Source organism: Microchirus variegatus (assembly GCF_963457635.1).
Source record: "Microchirus variegatus genome assembly, chromosome: 12".
NCBI classification, from domain to species: Eukaryota; Metazoa; Chordata; class Actinopteri; order Pleuronectiformes; family Soleidae; genus Microchirus; species Microchirus variegatus.
Window position 1 is genome coordinate 23015935 of NC_139813.1, and position 20179 is coordinate 23036113.

The following is a 20179-nucleotide window of genomic DNA, read 5'->3' on the forward strand; positions in this document are numbered from 1 at the left end:
AAAATGTTTGGTCCAAAATTTGAAAAAAATGATTGACAAAACATTTGAAAAAAAATGTTTGACAAAACATTTGAAAAAAAATGTTTGACAAAAAATTTGAAAAAAGTGTTTGACAAAAAATTTGAAAAAAGTGTTTGACAAAAAATTTGAAAAAAGTGTTTGACAAAAAATTTGAAAAAAATGTTTGACAAAAAATGTGAAAAAAATTTGAAAAAAATGTTTGACAAAAAAATGTTGGTCCAACATTTGACAAAAACGTCCAAAATTTGATTTTTTTTTTTACAAATTGAGCATAGCATGTTATAGCAACCTACCTTAGGAAGTGATATCAATAAAAACAAAGTGAGGACCGGCCAAAATGTCCTCACTCCGTAAAAATGACCTCACTTTGTTGGTTAAAAACCCTCACTGGTCCTCAGTATGCCGCAAGTACAAGAACACACACACACACACACACACAGCGAGTGTCACATAAAGCTGACGTCTGCTGTCCAGGTGTCTCACAGTCACTGTAACCTCTCTAACGCCTCTATTCATAAATCATATTTCCTGCTGCCTGTGAGACAGCAGGGACTCGGCCTGCAGACAAACACTGAACCTTTTGACCTCCTTCCCTTCCTGAACCACCGAAGCAATCGAGGACAAGTGCAGATGGTGTGGAGAGTCCTGTGTGACAGGAGGAGCTTTTCTTTAACATCACACACACAGAGACACAGTGAGAGTCTGTCAAATATTTCCCCCATTAATCGAGAACTCGTTCGGTCCTGAAACTTACTTTCTCTGTTATCTGGAGCAAAGAAACTAGTGAAAATATTCACTTTTAAGAAGCTGAAACATCAGAAAAACTTGTTGTCTTTGAACACTTCAGCACAAACGTGCTGCATAAACCATATAAAAACACCTGTATGGACTGATGTTATCAATAAGGAGAACATGTTGTGTTGTGTTGTCGATCTGAATCATGTGAAAACGTCGTCGTCTCTGTCTTTTCTCTTTCCTCAGGAGATTCTTTCACTCAATTCCGCTTTGTGGAGGAAAAAGACTGGGAGATGGACTCATTTACAGCCGCTCAGGTAAATCTATGTGTTTACGTCTGTGTGTGTGTCTTTGTGAGACATGGATTCTTCAGGCAAACGTTAGAAAGTGAGTTAAAGTCAGAAAATAAAAGCTGCAGAAACAGGTTATCACGGAATTATTGATCAATAACATCAAAACTATGTTCTCTACTAGGGATTTGATTGTTTTGTGTCTAATTTTTACATCATTACTCTCATTTTCATCATATTTAAAATGAGAACTGTGTGATATTTGTGCAGATCATTGATCTCTTCACTCTGTAGAATATAGATGTGTATAAAATCATGACAGTAATTCATCTGAAACGATATTTTGACGCACATTTTGTCCTTAAAAAATACTTTCGATAACATTTGGATGAATTGTTCAGCCGTATTGTCTACATCAGCTTTAAGAAGCAACGACGACTCCTCCACGAAGATGGTGAATTTATCTGTAGATATGGCGCAGTTACAGCAGATTATATAAAAGATCAGATGTGAACTCTGTTGTTTCCTCTTCTGTGAGAGAACAAACAACGACCTGTTACACAACACGTGTGCGTCTGAAAACAGCAAACAGTCGTCGTCACACTCTCTTCTTCTTCCTCTTCTTCTTCTTCTTCTTCTTGTCTCTGCAGATGTCCTCAGTGGTCGTGGATCTTCCAGCTCTGGCTCAGACTCTGCAGCAGGTTCCTCTTCATCAGAGACTCGACCTGGAGGCCGAGCTGCTGCAGGTACGACGCCGACTTTCTGCCGAAGCAGATTTGGTGTTTAAAGGTGCCATATGTAAGAATGTGGCCAAAAAGACGGTTACTACGTTCAAATTCAAAATACCGAGGTCTTTTAGGTTTTAGTTTTCTGACATAACTGGCAACCCGTGGTTGCTCGGCAGCTGAGACTCTAACTGACTGCAATGATTGGTAGACGGCAGTAGGTGGCGCCACATACCAAAAACATGATTTCAAAACATAAACATGATTTGCAGTCTGCAAAATATATATTTTAATGCAAATATTTTGTCTGTACTGTTGTTGTTGGTGAGTTCAGTTTGTTATATGAACATTATTCCTGAGACTCTGACATATTAGGAGGATTTTATGCTTTAGATTTATTACATAATGCACCTTTAAACTTGATCTATCGCTCTCATCATCTTCCTTCCAGGTTCTGACTCCAGTAGATTTGCCCTCAGTGATCCCAGCGCCCAAACAGGACACAAAGTCCATAAAGGCGGCCGTCCGTCCTGCGTCCACGGCGATAAAAGACCTCAGCAGTCGTGTCACTGAAGCGTCCGTGTCTGCAAACAAAACTCTCAGCCCAAACGTTTCAAATGTTTCCCACGTTTCCTCGAAAGTCGCCGCTGAGCTTCAGGTGGACGATGGAGATGAAGAACTGGACCTGCTGCTGACTTTAGACAAACCTGAGAGCGTTAGAGACGAGGACACGGCAGACGGTGAGTGTCTCTGTTTGACTGTGGGGGTGAAAGGTCAAACTAGAACCATAAAAAAATAGAAGAAACAGTTGTTTAAAATGTACTAAGTATGTGGTAAGTAATAACCACATGATCCAGCAGAGGGCGACCTGATTTGTACACTGTAAAAAAGAAAAAGTTGAAAGAACTCAAAATTTCAAGGCAACTTACGGCAATCAATTTTTTGAGTTTACAGCCCAACAAAAGATCTTGAGTTTTTAAAAAGTAAATATTGTTGTATTAGAAAAACTTGTAAATTAAAAAAAAAAAATTCATAATGTAATATTTTAATTTCATTTTTAAATTATCTGAACACGAATAGTTAGCCAAACTGTTCTTGAGTTGGCAAAACTCTATCGTACAAGTTTGTCTAACAAAATAATATTAAAACTTTTCAAATACTCAAAATATTTTGTTGAGCTGTGAACTCAAAAGTTGATTGCATTAAGTTGCCTTGAAATTCAGTTTTCTCAACTTTTTCTTTTTACAGTGCACCATAAACTCAATCTGTTCTACACATGCGATAGTACGCCTACTTCCTGTTACTTCCTTTTTTACCAAATTTGTTGTTCCCTCTCGCCATAAAAAGAAAGAAAAACTCATCATAATCATGTTCTTTTTTCTAAATAAGAAATATTACTAAAATCAAAATTTAAAATCCCTGTTAAAGTGACAGGAAGTGACCACACTTCTCACGAGTGTAGAGCAAATCAAGTTTGTGATCTTGGTCGAGGAGCAACACCGTTCTTAAAAGTGGGATTAACTTCCTAATCTGAAGTTTTAATGTGAAAATAGAGGAAACGAGTGAAATTAAACTGTCATAAACTGGAAAATCACGACACCAAAGTGTCTGAAAAGCAACGTGTGACTTTTCACTGTATTACTGACAGAATTCAGAAATGATAAACTCTTCTTTCTGTGTTTTCCTTTTTAATCTGCAGAGTGTGAAGAAGTGAAGGAGGAGGTGGTGGAACCAGAGGCGACGGAGGAGAAGATGGAGGAGGTGAAAGAGGAAGACGTCACACCTCCACAGTCTACGGCAGGAAAGAAGGAGATGACGGAGGAGGATCTGGAGGACTGGCTGGACGCCATGATCTCCTGATGTCGTCCAGGAAAAGACGCGCGTGAAGGAAACGTCTGTTCCTTTTCCTTTTGAAAGGACGTCCGTCGGCGTCCGCTGAGCGACCGAGACACAGGACGTTTGGACGTTTGGACGATGGAACGGAGCGTCTCGAGCTGCTGCTGCTGAGGACGCGTGTCACACACTGTTCCCCGCAGCACTTCAACACTTTTGCGGCAAAGAATGTTGTGTTCCCGTGTGAGACTGTTGAGAGACGCCATCAGACGGAGATCCCTGCTGATGTAAGGAACACACACACACACACACACACACACACAGACACACACACAGACGTGTTTGGTTTATTGCGTCAGTTACTTTATTCGTTTCCTCCCCCACGTTTAAAGAAATGCAGTTTTTAACCAAAGCGAGTCTACGTACATACAAACAGGAGCAGTGAAACCATCTTGTCGTCAATAAATCCCTGAACAAGGTTTTTGTTTACTCTCGTTTTCCCTTTTTTTTTTTTTTTTTCGTTTGTGGGTGGAGCCAGTGCAGGCAGGCAGGACACCACAGCTTAGGAAACAAAACCTTTCAAACCAAGCAACATTTACATTAAAGTGTCATCTAGATTTTTTTATACAACAAATGTTTTCTCTAGATTGAATTTTTCTTTTTGAAACGCCACAAAACTAGCTTACGCTAAATGCGTGTAATCCGGTAACTAGAGCACTGGAGGGACAAAAACGATTGAGATTGATTTGTTTTTGTTGATGTTCTGCATAGTTTTTTAGTTTAAGGCACGTCGGCTCTTGATAAACGCGTGAGTTTTCTCAGGTCCTGTGGGAACCGTTTTCCGTCTCTTGGGTTTTTTCGCTTGTTTCAGCAGCAAAAAAAAAAAAAAACCCACGTTAAGTGAAGTGACGCTAACATCCTGGCGTTAGTCTAGAAAAATCTGCATATTCACACATTCATGCTGTAAACCCACCACGCTTATTATCAAATGTCACGTGTGCATCAGTAGGTTGGGGTGAAAGCAATGTGTTATCAGAATGAAAAAGAAATTGCATAAAAGCCGCGTTGTTGTTGTCGTCGTGTGGAAAAAACAAACAAAAAAACAAACAGTGTTTGGACTTGGACGTTATTCGTGTTTTTTTTTCCCTTTTCCGACATCATGGCAGCAGCAGCAGCAGATAAAGTCCAGGGAGAGTTCAGTTGTGGTAACAGAGTGAAGTCCATGTCATTGTCTCTTTATAGAGAGAAAGCTAAGTGGAGGTGGCTACTGCTAACCCCTCCCTCCTGCTCCTCCTCTTCCTCTCTAACCCAGCTGGTCCTCGTATTGTTTACGGAAGCAGTCGCCGGTGGGGAAGAAGTCCCAGCAGCGCTCCTGGTACATCTTCCACACATACGACTCCTGGAAGACAGAGAGGGGGGAAAACAAATGTTAGCATGTAGCTTATAAACGCTAAATGAATGCGAGTACGTTAGCGCCCTGGCAGTTTGGGTCGAGGGAGAGTGGTCTCCAAACCAGACTGCTGAGGATTGAGAAGGTTGTTCTGGTGGAAATAGAAAGAAAGGTCCGTAGTCGTTTACCTCAGTCAGGTCCAGGCTAGGTTTTTTGAGGATGAAGATGTGCTAACGAGGTGGAGGTGTTCAAGGAGGTTAGAGAAGGAGTGAAGGTGGAGTTACAGGTGGATCAGTGAGCGAGGTCACAAGTGGATGGCCATTGTTGAAATGTTTGAAAGGAGGAACATCTAGTTCTTCCAAGAAAGCACCAATGTGGCTCCAAGAAGACTCCTAACATCTTTGTTTTTGTCTTTAATTTTGCGTTTTATAGGAACCTCAGTAGATTACTAACACGTGGTGGCGGCCCAATAGAAGCGCTAACGGTAATAACAATAAATTAGCCTCCATAACTATACAATAGCAACCAACCAGAAACTGCTACTTAGCTTACTTGCTGTTGTCCTGCTGCACACTGATTTGTGACATACAAAACAAGAGGAAATAAAAGAAACTACACCTTCAATTTCAGATGTCTGACTCTTTCTTTAAGTTGTTTGTGTCAAAGTGAACCCACACACTCTGCTTCTTGCCGCACTTATGCAACACGCGCAGTGGGTTGCATAAGTGTTACTTAATGTTAGCGTGCGACGCTCAAACGTACCTGACCCGTGTGCTCAGTCTCGTCCTTGTTAATCAGGTACATGAGGAAGAACCTAAGAGAGAAGACGACAGACAAAGATGTTATTACAAAAGCTAAAAACACTGTGGAATCAGGACCACGTGACACCGCTGGAGTCAGCTGACTGCACTCACAGGTAGTTGGCGAGGTTGTGCTCTTGTAAGGTGTGGGTTTCAAACCCGTGAGGAGTCCGGTCAAAGTAGTCGTTGCCGATGCCACAGATGAAGCATTTGGTCTGAGAGGAGGAGGAAGAGGAGAGAGACGGCAGAAGACAAAGGCGCAGAGTTGAGGTTTACATTTAAAACGGCTGTTTTTATACATATATTTTATTTAGTCCATTTTATTCGCTGCATCTTTGTTTGTTTGTGTTTGCACACTTGCACTTCCCGCTATGACCAGCAGAGGGCATCACAGATGAATGTGGTAAGTCTGCCATCTCTGATTGCCTTGTTGTTGATGCTCATGTTTTACCAGTTTGAACATGGTTATATGACTAACTGAGTGACATTCATGTTATTTCTATGGTTTCAGTTGAATCACTTCCTCTCTGGCTCGTGTTGTGTCCTTGTCCCCAAACCAAAATGTTGTTTTTTTACAGCACGACAACAAACACAAAGACACAGTCAGAGTCTCTAAGCTGTGTCTTCAGTCCTCGTCCAGCAGCAGATGGTCCCACTCCCCACAGAGTCCTGATCTCTACATCACAGTCTCAGTTTGAGGAGACATGAAGGGACAGAAGACACTGAGACCATGAACCCACACAGGGACTTTAGTGAGTTGTGTGTAAGAATACAGCAACTTCTTTTTTTTTTTTTTTTATAAGAACTAACTTCTTTCTCCCTCAGGTGGATTAAGTTGTGTTGATTCATCAGACTGGATGTTAATGCTAAGTTTAATTGCCAACGACTGCACAAGACCTTTAATATTATGCTCTAAGAGTAACATCTTACCTCCATGTCCTCCTTCACCTGCTCCTGCTGGTCTCTCAGCTCACCAAAGGCATCAATGATCAAACCTGAAGGAGGAGAAAGACAGTTTTTTTTTTTTTTTTTAAACTCCCTTTGACTACACTGTGATAAATGTGTTTTTTAAATGATTTATTCCCCCGTCACGTTGCTTGTGTTCTGTCAGTGATGGATGTTGTTCACCTCCACAGGTTTCCCCCAAACTTCTCAGACCCTGCCCCCTGACCCTTTAAACTGACGCCGTCAGAATCTCATGACCTCCATTACCCTAAAGGACATTAAACGTGTCACAATGTTCCCTCTGGCACTTTAAAAATCCATCTGTTATCGATAATCTGTCATCTGTCACCTCAGGGGTCATGGGAGGTCATAGAGGATCAGATTTATTTTAAAATTCTGTTATTCTCTGCTGTATATATACAACATTTGATAAAAAAAAAAAAAAAGTCATTCTATGCTGTGTTGTCCAAAATGTTACCTTTTTTGGGGGGGAAAGAAAAAATTTGTTCCAAAATGTGACCAAAACGTCATACTATACTATGTCGTCGGCCTCAATGTCATACTACACGATTTCGTCCAAAATCAGAAATTTTTTAGAAAACTTTTTTTTTAGCCCAAAATGTGACCAAAACGTCATACTATACTATGTCGTCAACCTCAATGTCATACAACACTATTTCGTCCAAAATCTGACCATTTTTTTGAAAAAAAAATGTTGGTCCAAAACTTGACAAAAACGACATACTATATATACTATGTCGTCCAAAATCGTAAAAAATTTTGAAATACATTTTTTTAAGCCCAAAATGTGACCAAAACTTCATACTGTACTATGTCGTCGACCTCAATGTCATACTACACTATTTCATCCAAAATCAGACCATTAAAAAAATATATATATTTTGGTCCAAAATTTGACAAAAACGACATACTATGTCGTCCAAAATCGGAAAAAAATTTGAAATGAATTTTTTTAAGCCCAAAATGTGACCAAAATGTCATACTATACTATGTCATCGACCTCAATGTCATACTAGACTATTTCGTCCAAAATCTGACCATTTATAAATATATATATTTTGGTCCAAAATTTGACAAAAACGACATACTATATCGTCCAAAATCGAAAAAAAATTTGAAATACATTTTTTAAGCCCAAAATGTGACCAAAATGTCATACTATACTATGTCATCGACCTCAATGTCATACTACACTATTTCGTCCAAAATCTGACCATTTTTTTGAAAAAAAAATGTTGGTCCAAAATTTAACAAAAACGACATACTATACTATGTCGTCCGAAATCGTCAAAAATTTTGAAATACATTTTTTTAAGCCCAAAATGTGACCAAAACTTCATACTATACTATGTCGTCGACCTCAATGTCATACTACACTATTTCGTCCAAAATCTGGCCATTTAAAAAAAATATATATTTTGGTCCAAAATTTGACAAAAACGACATACTATACTATGTCGCCCAAAATCGGAAAACATTTTGAAATGAATTTTTTTAAGCCCAAAATGTGACCAAAACGTCATACTATACTATGTCGTCGACCTCAATGTCATACTACACTATGTCGTCCAAAATCGGAAAAAATTTTGAAATACATTTTTTTTAGCCCAAAACGTGACCAAAACGCCATACTACACTATGTCGTCGACCTCAATGTCATACAACACTATTTCGTCCAAAATCTGACCATTTTTTTGAAAAAAAAATGTTGGTCCAAAACTTGACAAAAACGACATACTATACTATGTCGTCCAAAATCGAAAAAAATTTTGAAATACATTTTTTTAAGCCCAAAATGTGACCAAAACGTCATACTATACTATGTCGTCGACCTCAATGTCATACTACACTATTTCATCCAAAATCAGACCATTCAAAAAATATATATATTTTGGTCCAAAATTGGACAAAAACGACATACTATACTATGTCGTCCAAAATTGGAAAAAATTTTGAAATGAATTTTTTAAGCCCAAAATGTGACCAAAATGTCATACTATACTATGTCGTCGACCTCAATGTCATACTACACTATTTCATCCAAAATCAGACCATTTTTTTGAAGAAAAAATGTTGGTCCAAAATTTGCCAAAAACGACATACTATACTATGTCGTCCAAAATCGTAAAAAAATTTGAAATACATTTTTTTAAGCCCAAAATGTGACCAAAATGTCATACTATACTATGTCGTCGACCTCAATGTCATACTAAACTATTTCGTCCAAAATCTGACCATTTAAAAATTATATATTTTGGTCCAAAATTTGATAAAAACGACATACTATACTATGTCGTCCAAAATCGAAAAAAATATTTGAAATACATTTTTTTTAGCCCAAAACGTGACCAAAACGCCATACTACACTATGTCGTCGACCTCAATGTCATACAACACTATTTCATCCAAAATCTGACCATTTTTTTGAAAAAAAAAACGACATACTATACTATGTCGTCCAAAATCGAAAAAATTTGAAATACATTTTTTTAAGCCCAAAATGTGACCAAAACGTCATACTATACTATGTCGTCGACCTCAATGTCATCCTACACTTTTTCATCCAAAATCTGACCATTTTTTAAAAAAAAAAAATGTTGGTCCAAAACTTGACAAAAACGACATACTATACTATGTCGTCCAAAATAGAAAAAAATTTTGAAATACATTTTTTTAAGCCCAAAATGTAACCAAAACGTCATACTATACTATGTCGTCGACCGCAATGTCATACTACACTATTTCATCCAAAATCAGACCATTCAAAAAATATATATATTTTGGTCCAAAATTGGACCAAAACGACATACTATACTATGTCGTCCAAAATCGGAAAAAATTTTGAAATGAATTTTTTTCAGCCCAAAATGTGACCAAAACGTCATACTATACTATGTCGTCGACCTCAATGTCATACTACACTATTTCATCCAAAATCAGACCATTAAAAAAAATATATATATTTTGGTCCAAAATTTGACAAAAACGACATACTATACTATGTCGTCCGAAATCGGAAAACATTTTGAAATGAATTTTTTTAAGCCCAAAATGTGACCAAAACTTCATACTATACTATGTCGTCGACCTCAATGTCATACTACACTATGTCGTCCAAAATCGGAAAAAATTTTGAAATGAATTTTTTTAAGCCCAAAATGTGACCAAAACGTCATACTATACTATGTCGTCGACCTCAATGTCATACTACACTATTTCATCCAAAATCAGGCCATTCAAAAAATATATATATTTTGGTCCAAAATTGGACAAAAACGACATACTATACTATGTCGTCCAAAATTGGAAAAAATTTTGAAATGAATTTTTTAAGCCCAAAATGTGACCAAAATGTCATACTATACTATGTCGTCGACCTCAATGTCATACTACACTATTTCATCCAAAATCAGACCATTTTTTTGAAGAAAAAATGTTGGTCCAAAATTTGCCAAAAACGACATACTATACTATGTCGTCCAAAATCGTAAAAAAATTTGAAATACATTTTTTTAAGCCCAAAATGTGACCAAAATGTCATACTATACTATGTCGTCGACCTCAATGTCATACTAAACTATTTCGTCCAAAATCTGACCATTTAAAAATTATATATTTTGGTCCAAAATTTGATAAAAACGACATACTATACTATGTCGTCCAAAATCGAAAAAAATATTTGAAATACATTTTTTTTAGCCCAAAACGTGACCAAAACGCCATACTATACTATGTCGTCGACCTCAATGTCATACTAAACTATTTCGTCCAAAATCTGACCATTTAAAAATTATATATTTTGGTCCAAAATTTGATAAAAACGACATACTATACTGTCGTCCAAAATCGAAAAAAATATTTGAAATACATTTTTTTTAGCCCAAAACGTGACCAAAACGCCATACTACACTATGTCGTCGACCTCAATGTCATACAACACTATTTCATCCAAAATCTGACCATTTTTTTGAAAAAAAAAACGACATACTATACTATGTCGTCCAAAATCGAAAAAATTTGAAATACATTTTTTTAAGCCCAAAATGTGACCAAAACGTCATACTATACTATGTCGTCGACCTCAATGTCATCCTACACTTTTTCATCCAAAATCTGACCATTTTTTTGAAAAAAAAAATGTTGGTCCAAAACTTGACAAAAACGACATACTATACTATGTCGTCCAAAATCGGAAAAAAATTTGAAATGAATTTTTTTCAGCCCAAAATGTGACCAAAACGTCATACTATACTATGTCGTCGACCTCAATGTCATACTACACTATTTCATCCAAAATCAGACCATTAAAAAAAATATATATATTTTGGTCCAAAATTTGACAAAAACGACATACTATACTATGTCGTCCGAAATCGGAAAAAATTTTGAAATGAATTTTTTTAAGCCCAAAATGTGACCAAAACTTCATACTATACTATGTCGTCGACCTCAATGTCATACTACACTATGTCGTCCAAAATCGGAAAAAATTTTGAAATGAATTTTTTTAAGCCCAAAATGTGACCAAAACGTCATACTATACTATGTCGTCGACCTCAATGTCATACTACACTATTTCATCCAAAATCAGACCATTCAAAAAATATATATATTTTGGTCCAAAATTGGACAAAAACGACATACTATACTATGTCGTCCAAAATCGGAAAAAATTTTGAAATGAATTTTTTTAAGCCCAAAATGTGACCAAAACGTCATACTATACTATGTCGTCGACCTCAATGTCATACTACACTATTTCATCCAAAATCAGACCATTTTTTTGAAGAAAAAATGTTGGTCCAAAATTTGACAAAAACGACATACTATACTATGTCGTCCAAAATCGTAAAAATTTTTGAAATACATTTTTTTAAGCCCAAAATGTGACCAAAATGTCATACTATACTATGTCGTCGACCTCAATGTCATCCTACACTTTTTCATCCAAAATCAGACCATTAAAAAAATATATATATTTTGGTCCAAAATTTGACAAAAACGACATACTATACTATGTCGTCCAAAATCGGAAAAAATTTTGAAATGAATTTTTTTAAGCCCAAAATGTGACCAAAACTTCATACTATACTATGTCGTCGACCTCAATGTCATACTACACTATTTGGTCCAAAATCTGACAATTTTTTTGAAAAAAAAATGTTGGTCCAAAATTTGACAAAAACGACATACTATACTATGTCGTCCAAAATCGGAAAAAATTTTGAAATACATTTTTTTAAGCCCAAAATGTGACCAAAACTTCATACTATACTATGTCGTCGACCTCAATGTCATACTACACTATTTTGTCCAAAATCTGACCATTTAAAAAAAATATATATTTTGGTCCAAAATTTGACAAAAACGACATACTATACTATGTCGTCCAAAATCGGAAAAAATTTTGAAATGTATTTTTTTAAGCCCAAAATGTGACCAAAACGTCATACTATACTATGTCGTCGACCTCAATGTCATACTACACTATTTCATCCAAAATCAGACCATTCAAAAAATATATAAATTTTGGTCCAAAATTGGACAAAAACGACATACTATACTATGTCGTCCAAAATTGGAAAAAATTTTGAAATAAATTTTTTAAGCCCAAAATGTGACCAAAATGTCATACTATACTATGTCGTCGACCTCAATGTCATACTACACTATTTCATCCAAAATCAGACCATTTTTTTGAAGAAAAAATGTTGGTCCAAAATTTCACAAAAACGACATACTATACTATGTCGTCCAAAATCGTAAAAAATTTTGAAATTAATTTTTTGAAGTCCAAAATGTGACCAAAATGTCATACTATACTATGTCGTCGACCTCAATGTCATACTACACTATTTCGTCCAAAATCAGACCATTCAAAAAATATATATATTTTGGTCCAAAATTGGACAAAAACGACATACTATACTATGTCGTCCAAAATCGGAAAAAATTTTGAAATGAATTTTTTTAAGCCCAAAACGTGACCAAAATGTCATACTATACTATGTCGTCGACCTCAATGTCATACTACACTATTTCGTCCAAAATCTGACCATTTAAAAAAAATATATATTTTGGTCCAAAATTTGACAAAAACGACATACTATACTATGTCGTCCAAAATCGAAAAAAATTTGAAATACATTTTTTTAAGCCTAAAACGTGACCAAAATGTCATACTATACTATGTCGTCGACCTCAATGTCATCCTACACTTTTTCATCCAAAATCAACCATTAAAAAATATATATATATTTTGGTCCAAAATTTGACAAAAACGACATACTATACTATGTCGTCCAAAATCGGAAAAAATTTTGAAATGAATTTTTTTAAGCCCAAAATGTGACCAAAACTTCATACTATACTATGTCGTCGACCTCAATGTCATACTACACTATTTGGTCCAAAATCTGACAATTTTTTTGAAAAAAAAAGTTGGTCCAAAATTTGACAAAAACGACATACTATACTATGTCGTCCAAAATCGGAAAAAATTTTGAAATGTATTTTTTTAAGCCCAAAATGTGACCAAAACGTCATACTATACTATGTCGTCGACCTCAATGTCATACTACACTATTTCATCCAAAATCAGACCATTCAAAAAATATATAAATTTTGGTCCAAAATTGGACAAAAACGACATACTATACTATGTCGTCCAAAATTGGAAAAAATTTTGAAATACATTTTTTTAAGCCCAAAATGTGACCAAAACTTCATACTATACTATGTCGTCGACCTCAATGTCATCCTACACTTTTTCATCCAAAATCAGACCATTAAAAAAATATATATATTTTGGTCCAAAATTTGACAAAAACGACATACTATACTATGTCGTCCAAAATCGGAAAAAATTTTGAAATGAATTTTTTTAAGCCCAAAATGTGACCAAAACTTCATACTATACTATGTCGTCGACCTCAATGTCATACTACACTATTTGGTCCAAAATCTGACAATTTTTTTGAAAAAAAAATGTTGGTCCAAAATTTGACAAAAACGACATACTATACTATGTCGTCCAAAATCGGAAAAAAATTTGAAATACATTTTTTTAAGCCCAAAATGTGACCAAAACTTCATACTATACTATGTCGTCGACCTCAATGTCATACTACACTATTTCGTCCAAAATCTGGCCATTTAAAAAAAATATATATTTTGGTCCAAAATTTGACAAAAACGACATACTATACTATGTCGTCCAAAATTGGAAAAAAATTTGAAATAAATTTTTTAAGCCCAAAATGTGACCAAAATGTCATACTATACTATGTCGTCGACCTCAATGTCATACTACACTATTTCGTCCAAAATCTGACCATTTAAAAAAAATATATATTTTGGTCCAAAATTTGACAAAAACGACATACTATACTATGTCGTCCAAAATCGGAAAAAATTTGAAATACATTTTTTTAAGCCTAAAACGTGACCAAAATGTCATACTATACTATGTCGTCGACCTCAATGTCATACTACACTATTTGGTCCAAAATCTGACAATTTTTTTGAAAAAAAAAGTTGGTCCAAAATTTGACAAAAACGACATACTATACTATGTCGTCCAAAATCGGAAAAAATTTTGAAATGTATTTTTTTAAGCCCAAAATGTGACCAAAACGTCATACTATACTATGTCGTCGACCTCAATGTCATACTACACTATTTCATCCAAAATCAGACCATTCAAAAAATATATAAATTTTGGTCCAAAATTGGACAAAAACGACATACTATACTATGTCGTCCAAAATTGGAAAAAATTTTGAAATACATTTTTTTAAGCCCAAAATGTGACCAAAACTTCATACTATACTATGTCGTCGACCTCAATGTCATCCTACACTTTTTCATCCAAAATCAGACCATTAAAAAAATATATATATTTTGGTCCAAAATTTGACAAAAACGACATACTATACTATGTCGTCCAAAATCGGAAAAAATTTTGAAATGAATTTTTTTAAGCCCAAAATGTGACCAAAACTTCATACTATACTATGTCGTCGACCTCAATGTCATACTACACTATTTGGTCCAAAATCTGACAATTTTTTTGAAAAAAAAATGTTGGTCCAAAATTTGACAAAAACGACATACTATACTATGTCGTCCAAAATCGGAAAAAATTTTGAAATACATTTTTTTAAGCCCAAAATGTGACCAAAACGTCATACTATACTATGTCGTCGACCTCAATGTCATACTACACTATTTCATCCAAAATCAGACCATTCAAAAAATATATAAATTTTGGTCCAAAATTGGACAAAAACGACATACTATACTATGTCGTCCAAAATTGGAAAAAATTTTGAAATAAATTTTTTAAGCCCAAAATGTGACCAAAATGTCATACTATACTATGTCGTCGACCTCAATGTCATACTACACTATTTCGTCCAAAATCTGACCATTTAAAAAAAATATATATTTTGGTCCAAAATTTGACAAAAACGACATACTATACTATGTCGTCCAAAATCGGAAAAAATTTTGAAATGTATCTTTTTAAGCCCAAAATGTGACCAAAACGTCATACTATACTATGTCGTCGACCTCAATGTCATACTACACTATTTCATCCAATATCAGACCATTCAAAAAATATATAAATTTTGGTCCAAAATTGGACAAAAACGACATACTATACTATGTCGTCCAAAATTGGAAAAAATTTTGAAATAAATTTTTTAAGCCCAAAATGTGACCAAAATGTCATACTATACTATGTCGTCGACCTCAATGTCATGCTACACTATTTCGTCCAAAATCAGACCATTAAAAAAATATATATATTTTGGTCCAAAATTTGACAAAAACGACATACTATACTATGTCGTCCAAAATCGTAAAAAAAATTTAAATTAATTTTTTTAAGTCCAAAATGTGACCAAAATGTCATACTATACTATGTCGTCGACCTCAATGTCATACTACACTATTTCGTCCAAAATCAGACCATTAAAAAAATATATATATTTTGGTCCAAAATTTGACAAAAACGACATACTATACTATGTCGTCCAAAATCGGAAAAAATTTTGAAATGAATTTTTTTAAGCCCAAAACGTGACCAAAATGTCATACTATACTATGTCGTCGACCTCAATGTCATACTACACTATTTCGTCCAAAATCTGACCATTTAAAAAAAATATATATTTTGGTCCAAAATTTGACAAAAACGACATACTATACTATGTCGTCCAAAATCGGAAAAAATTTTGAAATGTATTTTTTTAAGCCCAAAATGTGACCAAAACGTCATACTATACTATGTCGTCGACCTCAATGTCATACTACACTATTTCATCCAAAATCAGACCATTCAAAAAATATATAAATTTTGGTCCAAAATTGGACAAAAACGACATACTATACTATGTCGTCCAAAATTGGAAAAAATTTTGAAATACATTTTTTTAAGCCCAAAATGTGACCAAAACTTCATACTATACTATGTCGTCGACCTCAATGTCATCCTACACTTTTTCATCCAAAATCAGACCATTAAAAAAATATATATATTTTGGTCCAAAATTTGACAAAAACGACATACTATACTATGTCGTCCAAAATCGGAAAAAATTTTGAAATGAATTTTTTTAAGCCCAAAATGTGACCAAAACTTCATACTATACTATGTCGTCGACCTCAATGTCATACTACACTATTTGGTCCAAAATCTGACAATTTTTTTGAAAAAAAAATGTTGGTCCAAAATTTGACAAAAACGACATACTATACTATGTCGTCCAAAATCGGAAAAAATTTTGAAATACATTTTTTTAAGCCCAAAATGTGACCAAAACGTCATACTATACTATGTCGTCGACCTCAATGTCATACTACACTATTTCATCCAAAATCAGACCATTCAAAAAATATATAAATTTTGGTCCAAAATTGGACAAAAACGACATACTATACTATGTCGTCCAAAATTGGAAAAAATTTTGAAATAAATTTTTTAAGCCCAAAATGTGACCAAAATGTCATACTATACTATGTCGTCGACCTCAATGTCATACTACACTATTTCGTCCAAAATCTGACCATTTAAAAAAAATATATATTTTGGTCCAAAATTTGACAAAAACGACATACTATACTATGTCGTCCAAAATCGGAAAAAATTTTGAAATGTATTTTTTTAAGCCCAAAATGTGACCAAAACGTCATACTATACTATGTCGTCGACCTCAATGTCATACTACACTATTTCATCCAATATCAGACCATTCAAAAAATATATAAATTTTGGTCCAAAATTGGACAAAAACGACATACTATACTATGTCGTCCAAAATTGGAAAAAATTTTGAAATAAATTTTTTAAGCCCAAAATGTGACCAAAATGTCATACTATACTATGTCGTCGACCTCAATGTCATACTACACTATTTCGTCCAAAATCTGACCATTTAAAAAAAATATATATTTTGGTCCAAAATTTGACAAAAACGACATACTATACTATGTCGTCCAAAATCGAAAAAAATTTGAAATACATTTTTTTAAGCCTAAAACGTGACCAAAATGTCATACTATACTATGTCGTCGACCTCAATGTCATACTACACTATTTGGTCCAAAATCTGACAATTTTTTTGAAAAAAAAAGTTGGTCCAAAATTTGACAAAAACGACATACTATACTATGTCGTCCAAAATCGGAAAAAATTTTGAAATGTATTTTTTTAAGCCCAAAATGTGACCAAAACGTCATACTATACTATGTCGTCGACCTCAATGTCATACTACACTATTTCATCCAAAATCAGACCATTCAAAAAATATATAAATTTTGGTCCAAAATTGGACAAAAACGACATACTATACTATGTCGTCCAAAATTGGAAAAAATTTTGAAATACATTTTTTTAAGCCCAAAATGTGACCAAAACTTCATACTATACTATGTCGTCGACCTCAATGTCATCCTACACTTTTTCATCCAAAATCAGACCATTAAAAAAATATATATATTTTGGTCCAAAATTTGACAAAAACGACATACTATACTATGTCGTCCAAAATCGGAAAAAATTTTGAAATGAATTTTTTTAAGCCCAAAATGTGACCAAAACTTCATACTATACTATGTCGTCGACCTCAATGTCATACTACACTATTTGGTCCAAAATCTGACAATTTTTTTGAAAAAAAAATGTTGGTCCAAAATTTGACAAAAACGACATACTATACTATGTCGTCCAAAATCGGAAAAAATTTTGAAATACATTTTTTTAAGCCCAAAATGTGACCAAAACGTCATACTATACTATGTCGTCGACCTCAATGTCATACTACACTATTTCATCCAAAATCAGACCATTCAAAAAATATATAAATTTTGGTCCAAAATTGGACAAAAACGACATACTATACTATGTCGTCCAAAATTGGAAAAAATTTTGAAATAAATTTTTTAAGCCCAAAATGTGACCAAAATGTCATACTATACTATGTCGTCGACCTCAATGTCATACTACACTATTTCGTCCAAAATCTGACCATTTAAAAAAAATATATATTTTGGTCCAAAATTTGACAAAAACGACATACTATACTATGTCGTCCAAAATCGGAAAAAATTTTGAAATGTATTTTTTTAAGCCCAAAATGTGACCAAAACGTCATACTATACTATGTCGTCGACCTCAATGTCATACTACACTATTTCATCCAATATCAGACCATTCAAAAAATATATAAATTTTGGTCCAAAATTGGACAAAAACGACATACTATACTATGTCGTCCAAAATTGGAAAAAATTTTGAAATAAATTTTTTAAGCCCAAAATGTGACCAAAATGTCATACTATACTATGTCGTCGACCTCAATGTCATGCTACACTATTTCGTCCAAAATCAGACCATTAAAAAAATATATATATTTTGGTCCAAAATTTGACAAAAACGACATACTATACTATGTCGTCCAAAATCGTAAAAAAATTTTAAATTAATTTTTTTAAGTCCAAAATGTGACCAAAATGTCATACTATACTATGTCGTCGACCTCAATGTCATACTACACTATTTCGTCCAAAATCAGACCATTAAAAAAATATATATATTTTGGTCCAAAATTTGACAAAAACGACATACTATACTATGTCGTCCAAAATCGGAAAAAATTTTGAAATGAATTTTTTTAAGCCCAAAACGTGACCAAAATGTCATACTATACTATGTCGTCGACCTCAATGTCATACTACACTATTTCGTCCAAAATCTGACCATTTAAAAAAAATATATATTTTGGTCCAAAATTTGACAAAAACAACATACTATACTATGTCGTCCAAAATCGAAAAAAATTTTGAAATAAATTTTTTTAAGCCCAAAATGCGACCAAAACGTCATACTATACTATGTCGTCGACCTCAATGTCATCCTACACTTTTTCATCCAAAATCTTACCATTTTTTTGAAAAAAAAAATGTTGGTCCAAAACTTGACAAAAACGACATACTATACTATGTCGTCCAAAATCGAAAAAAATTTTGAAATACATTTTTTTAAGCCCAAAATGTAACCAAAACGTCATACTATACTATGTCGTCGACCGCAATGTCATACTACACTATTTCATCCAAAATCAGACCATTAAAAAAATATATATATTTTGGTCCAAAATTTGACAAAAACGACATACTATACTATGTCGTCCAAAATTGGAAAAAATTTTGAAATGAATTTTTTAAGCCCAAAATGTGACCAAAACTTCATACTATACTATGTCGTCGACCTCAATGTCATACTATACTATGTCGTCCAAAATCGGAAAAAATTTTGAAATGAATTTTTTTAAGCCCAAAATGTGACCAAAACGACATACTATACTATGTCGTCCAAAATTGGAAAAAATTTTGAAATGAATTTTTTAAGCCCAAAATGTGACCAAAATGTCATACTATACTATGTCGTCGACCTCAATGTCATACTACACTATTTCATCCAAAATCAGACCATTTTTTTGAAGAAAAAATGTTGGTCCAAAATTTGCCAAAAACGACATACTATACTATGTCGTCCAAAATCGTAAAAAATTTTGAAATGAATTTTTTTAAGCCCAAAACGTGACCAAAATGTCATACTATACTATGTCGTCGACCTCAATGTCATACTACACTATTTCGTCCAAAATCTGACCATTTAAAAAAAATATATATTTTGGTCCAAAATTTGACAAAAACGACATACTATACTATGTCGTCCAAAATCGAAAAAAATTTGAAATACATTTTTTTAAGCCTAAAACGTGACCAAAATGTCATACTATACTATGTCGTCGACCTCAATGTCATACTACACTATTTCGTCCAAAATCTGACCATTTAAAAAAAATATATATTTTGGTCCAAAATTTGACAAAAACAACATACTATACT

The 20179-nt window shown here is 33.9% G+C and overlaps 2 protein-coding genes across 2 annotated transcripts in view; one reads left to right on the forward strand and one right to left on the reverse strand.

Annotated features, from left to right (window-relative positions):
• The window catches only part of aven (apoptosis, caspase activation inhibitor), a gene marked incomplete at its 5' end in the record, with an annotated part of 39840 nt that extends 35625 nt beyond the window's left edge, over positions 1-4215 (forward strand). Inside the window, 4 exons of the mRNA XM_083898807.1 lie at positions 1003-1073; positions 1697-1792; positions 2223-2511; positions 3471-4215. Coding sequence (XP_083754933.1) covers positions 1003-1073; positions 1697-1792; positions 2223-2511; positions 3471-3631 — 617 coding nt within the window. The 3' untranslated portion in view covers positions 3632-4215. The remainder of the gene's footprint in view (positions 1-1002; positions 1074-1696; positions 1793-2222; positions 2512-3470) is intronic.
• The window catches only part of ryr3 (ryanodine receptor 3), a gene marked incomplete at its 5' end in the record, with an annotated part of 151678 nt that continues 135444 nt past the window's right edge, over positions 3946-20179 (reverse strand). Inside the window, 4 exon segments of the mRNA XM_083898806.1 lie at positions 3946-5003; positions 5757-5808; positions 5909-6009; positions 6725-6789. Of these exon segments, the coding sequence (XP_083754932.1) occupies positions 4908-5003; positions 5757-5808; positions 5909-6009; positions 6725-6789 (314 nt within the window). The 3' untranslated portion in view covers positions 3946-4907.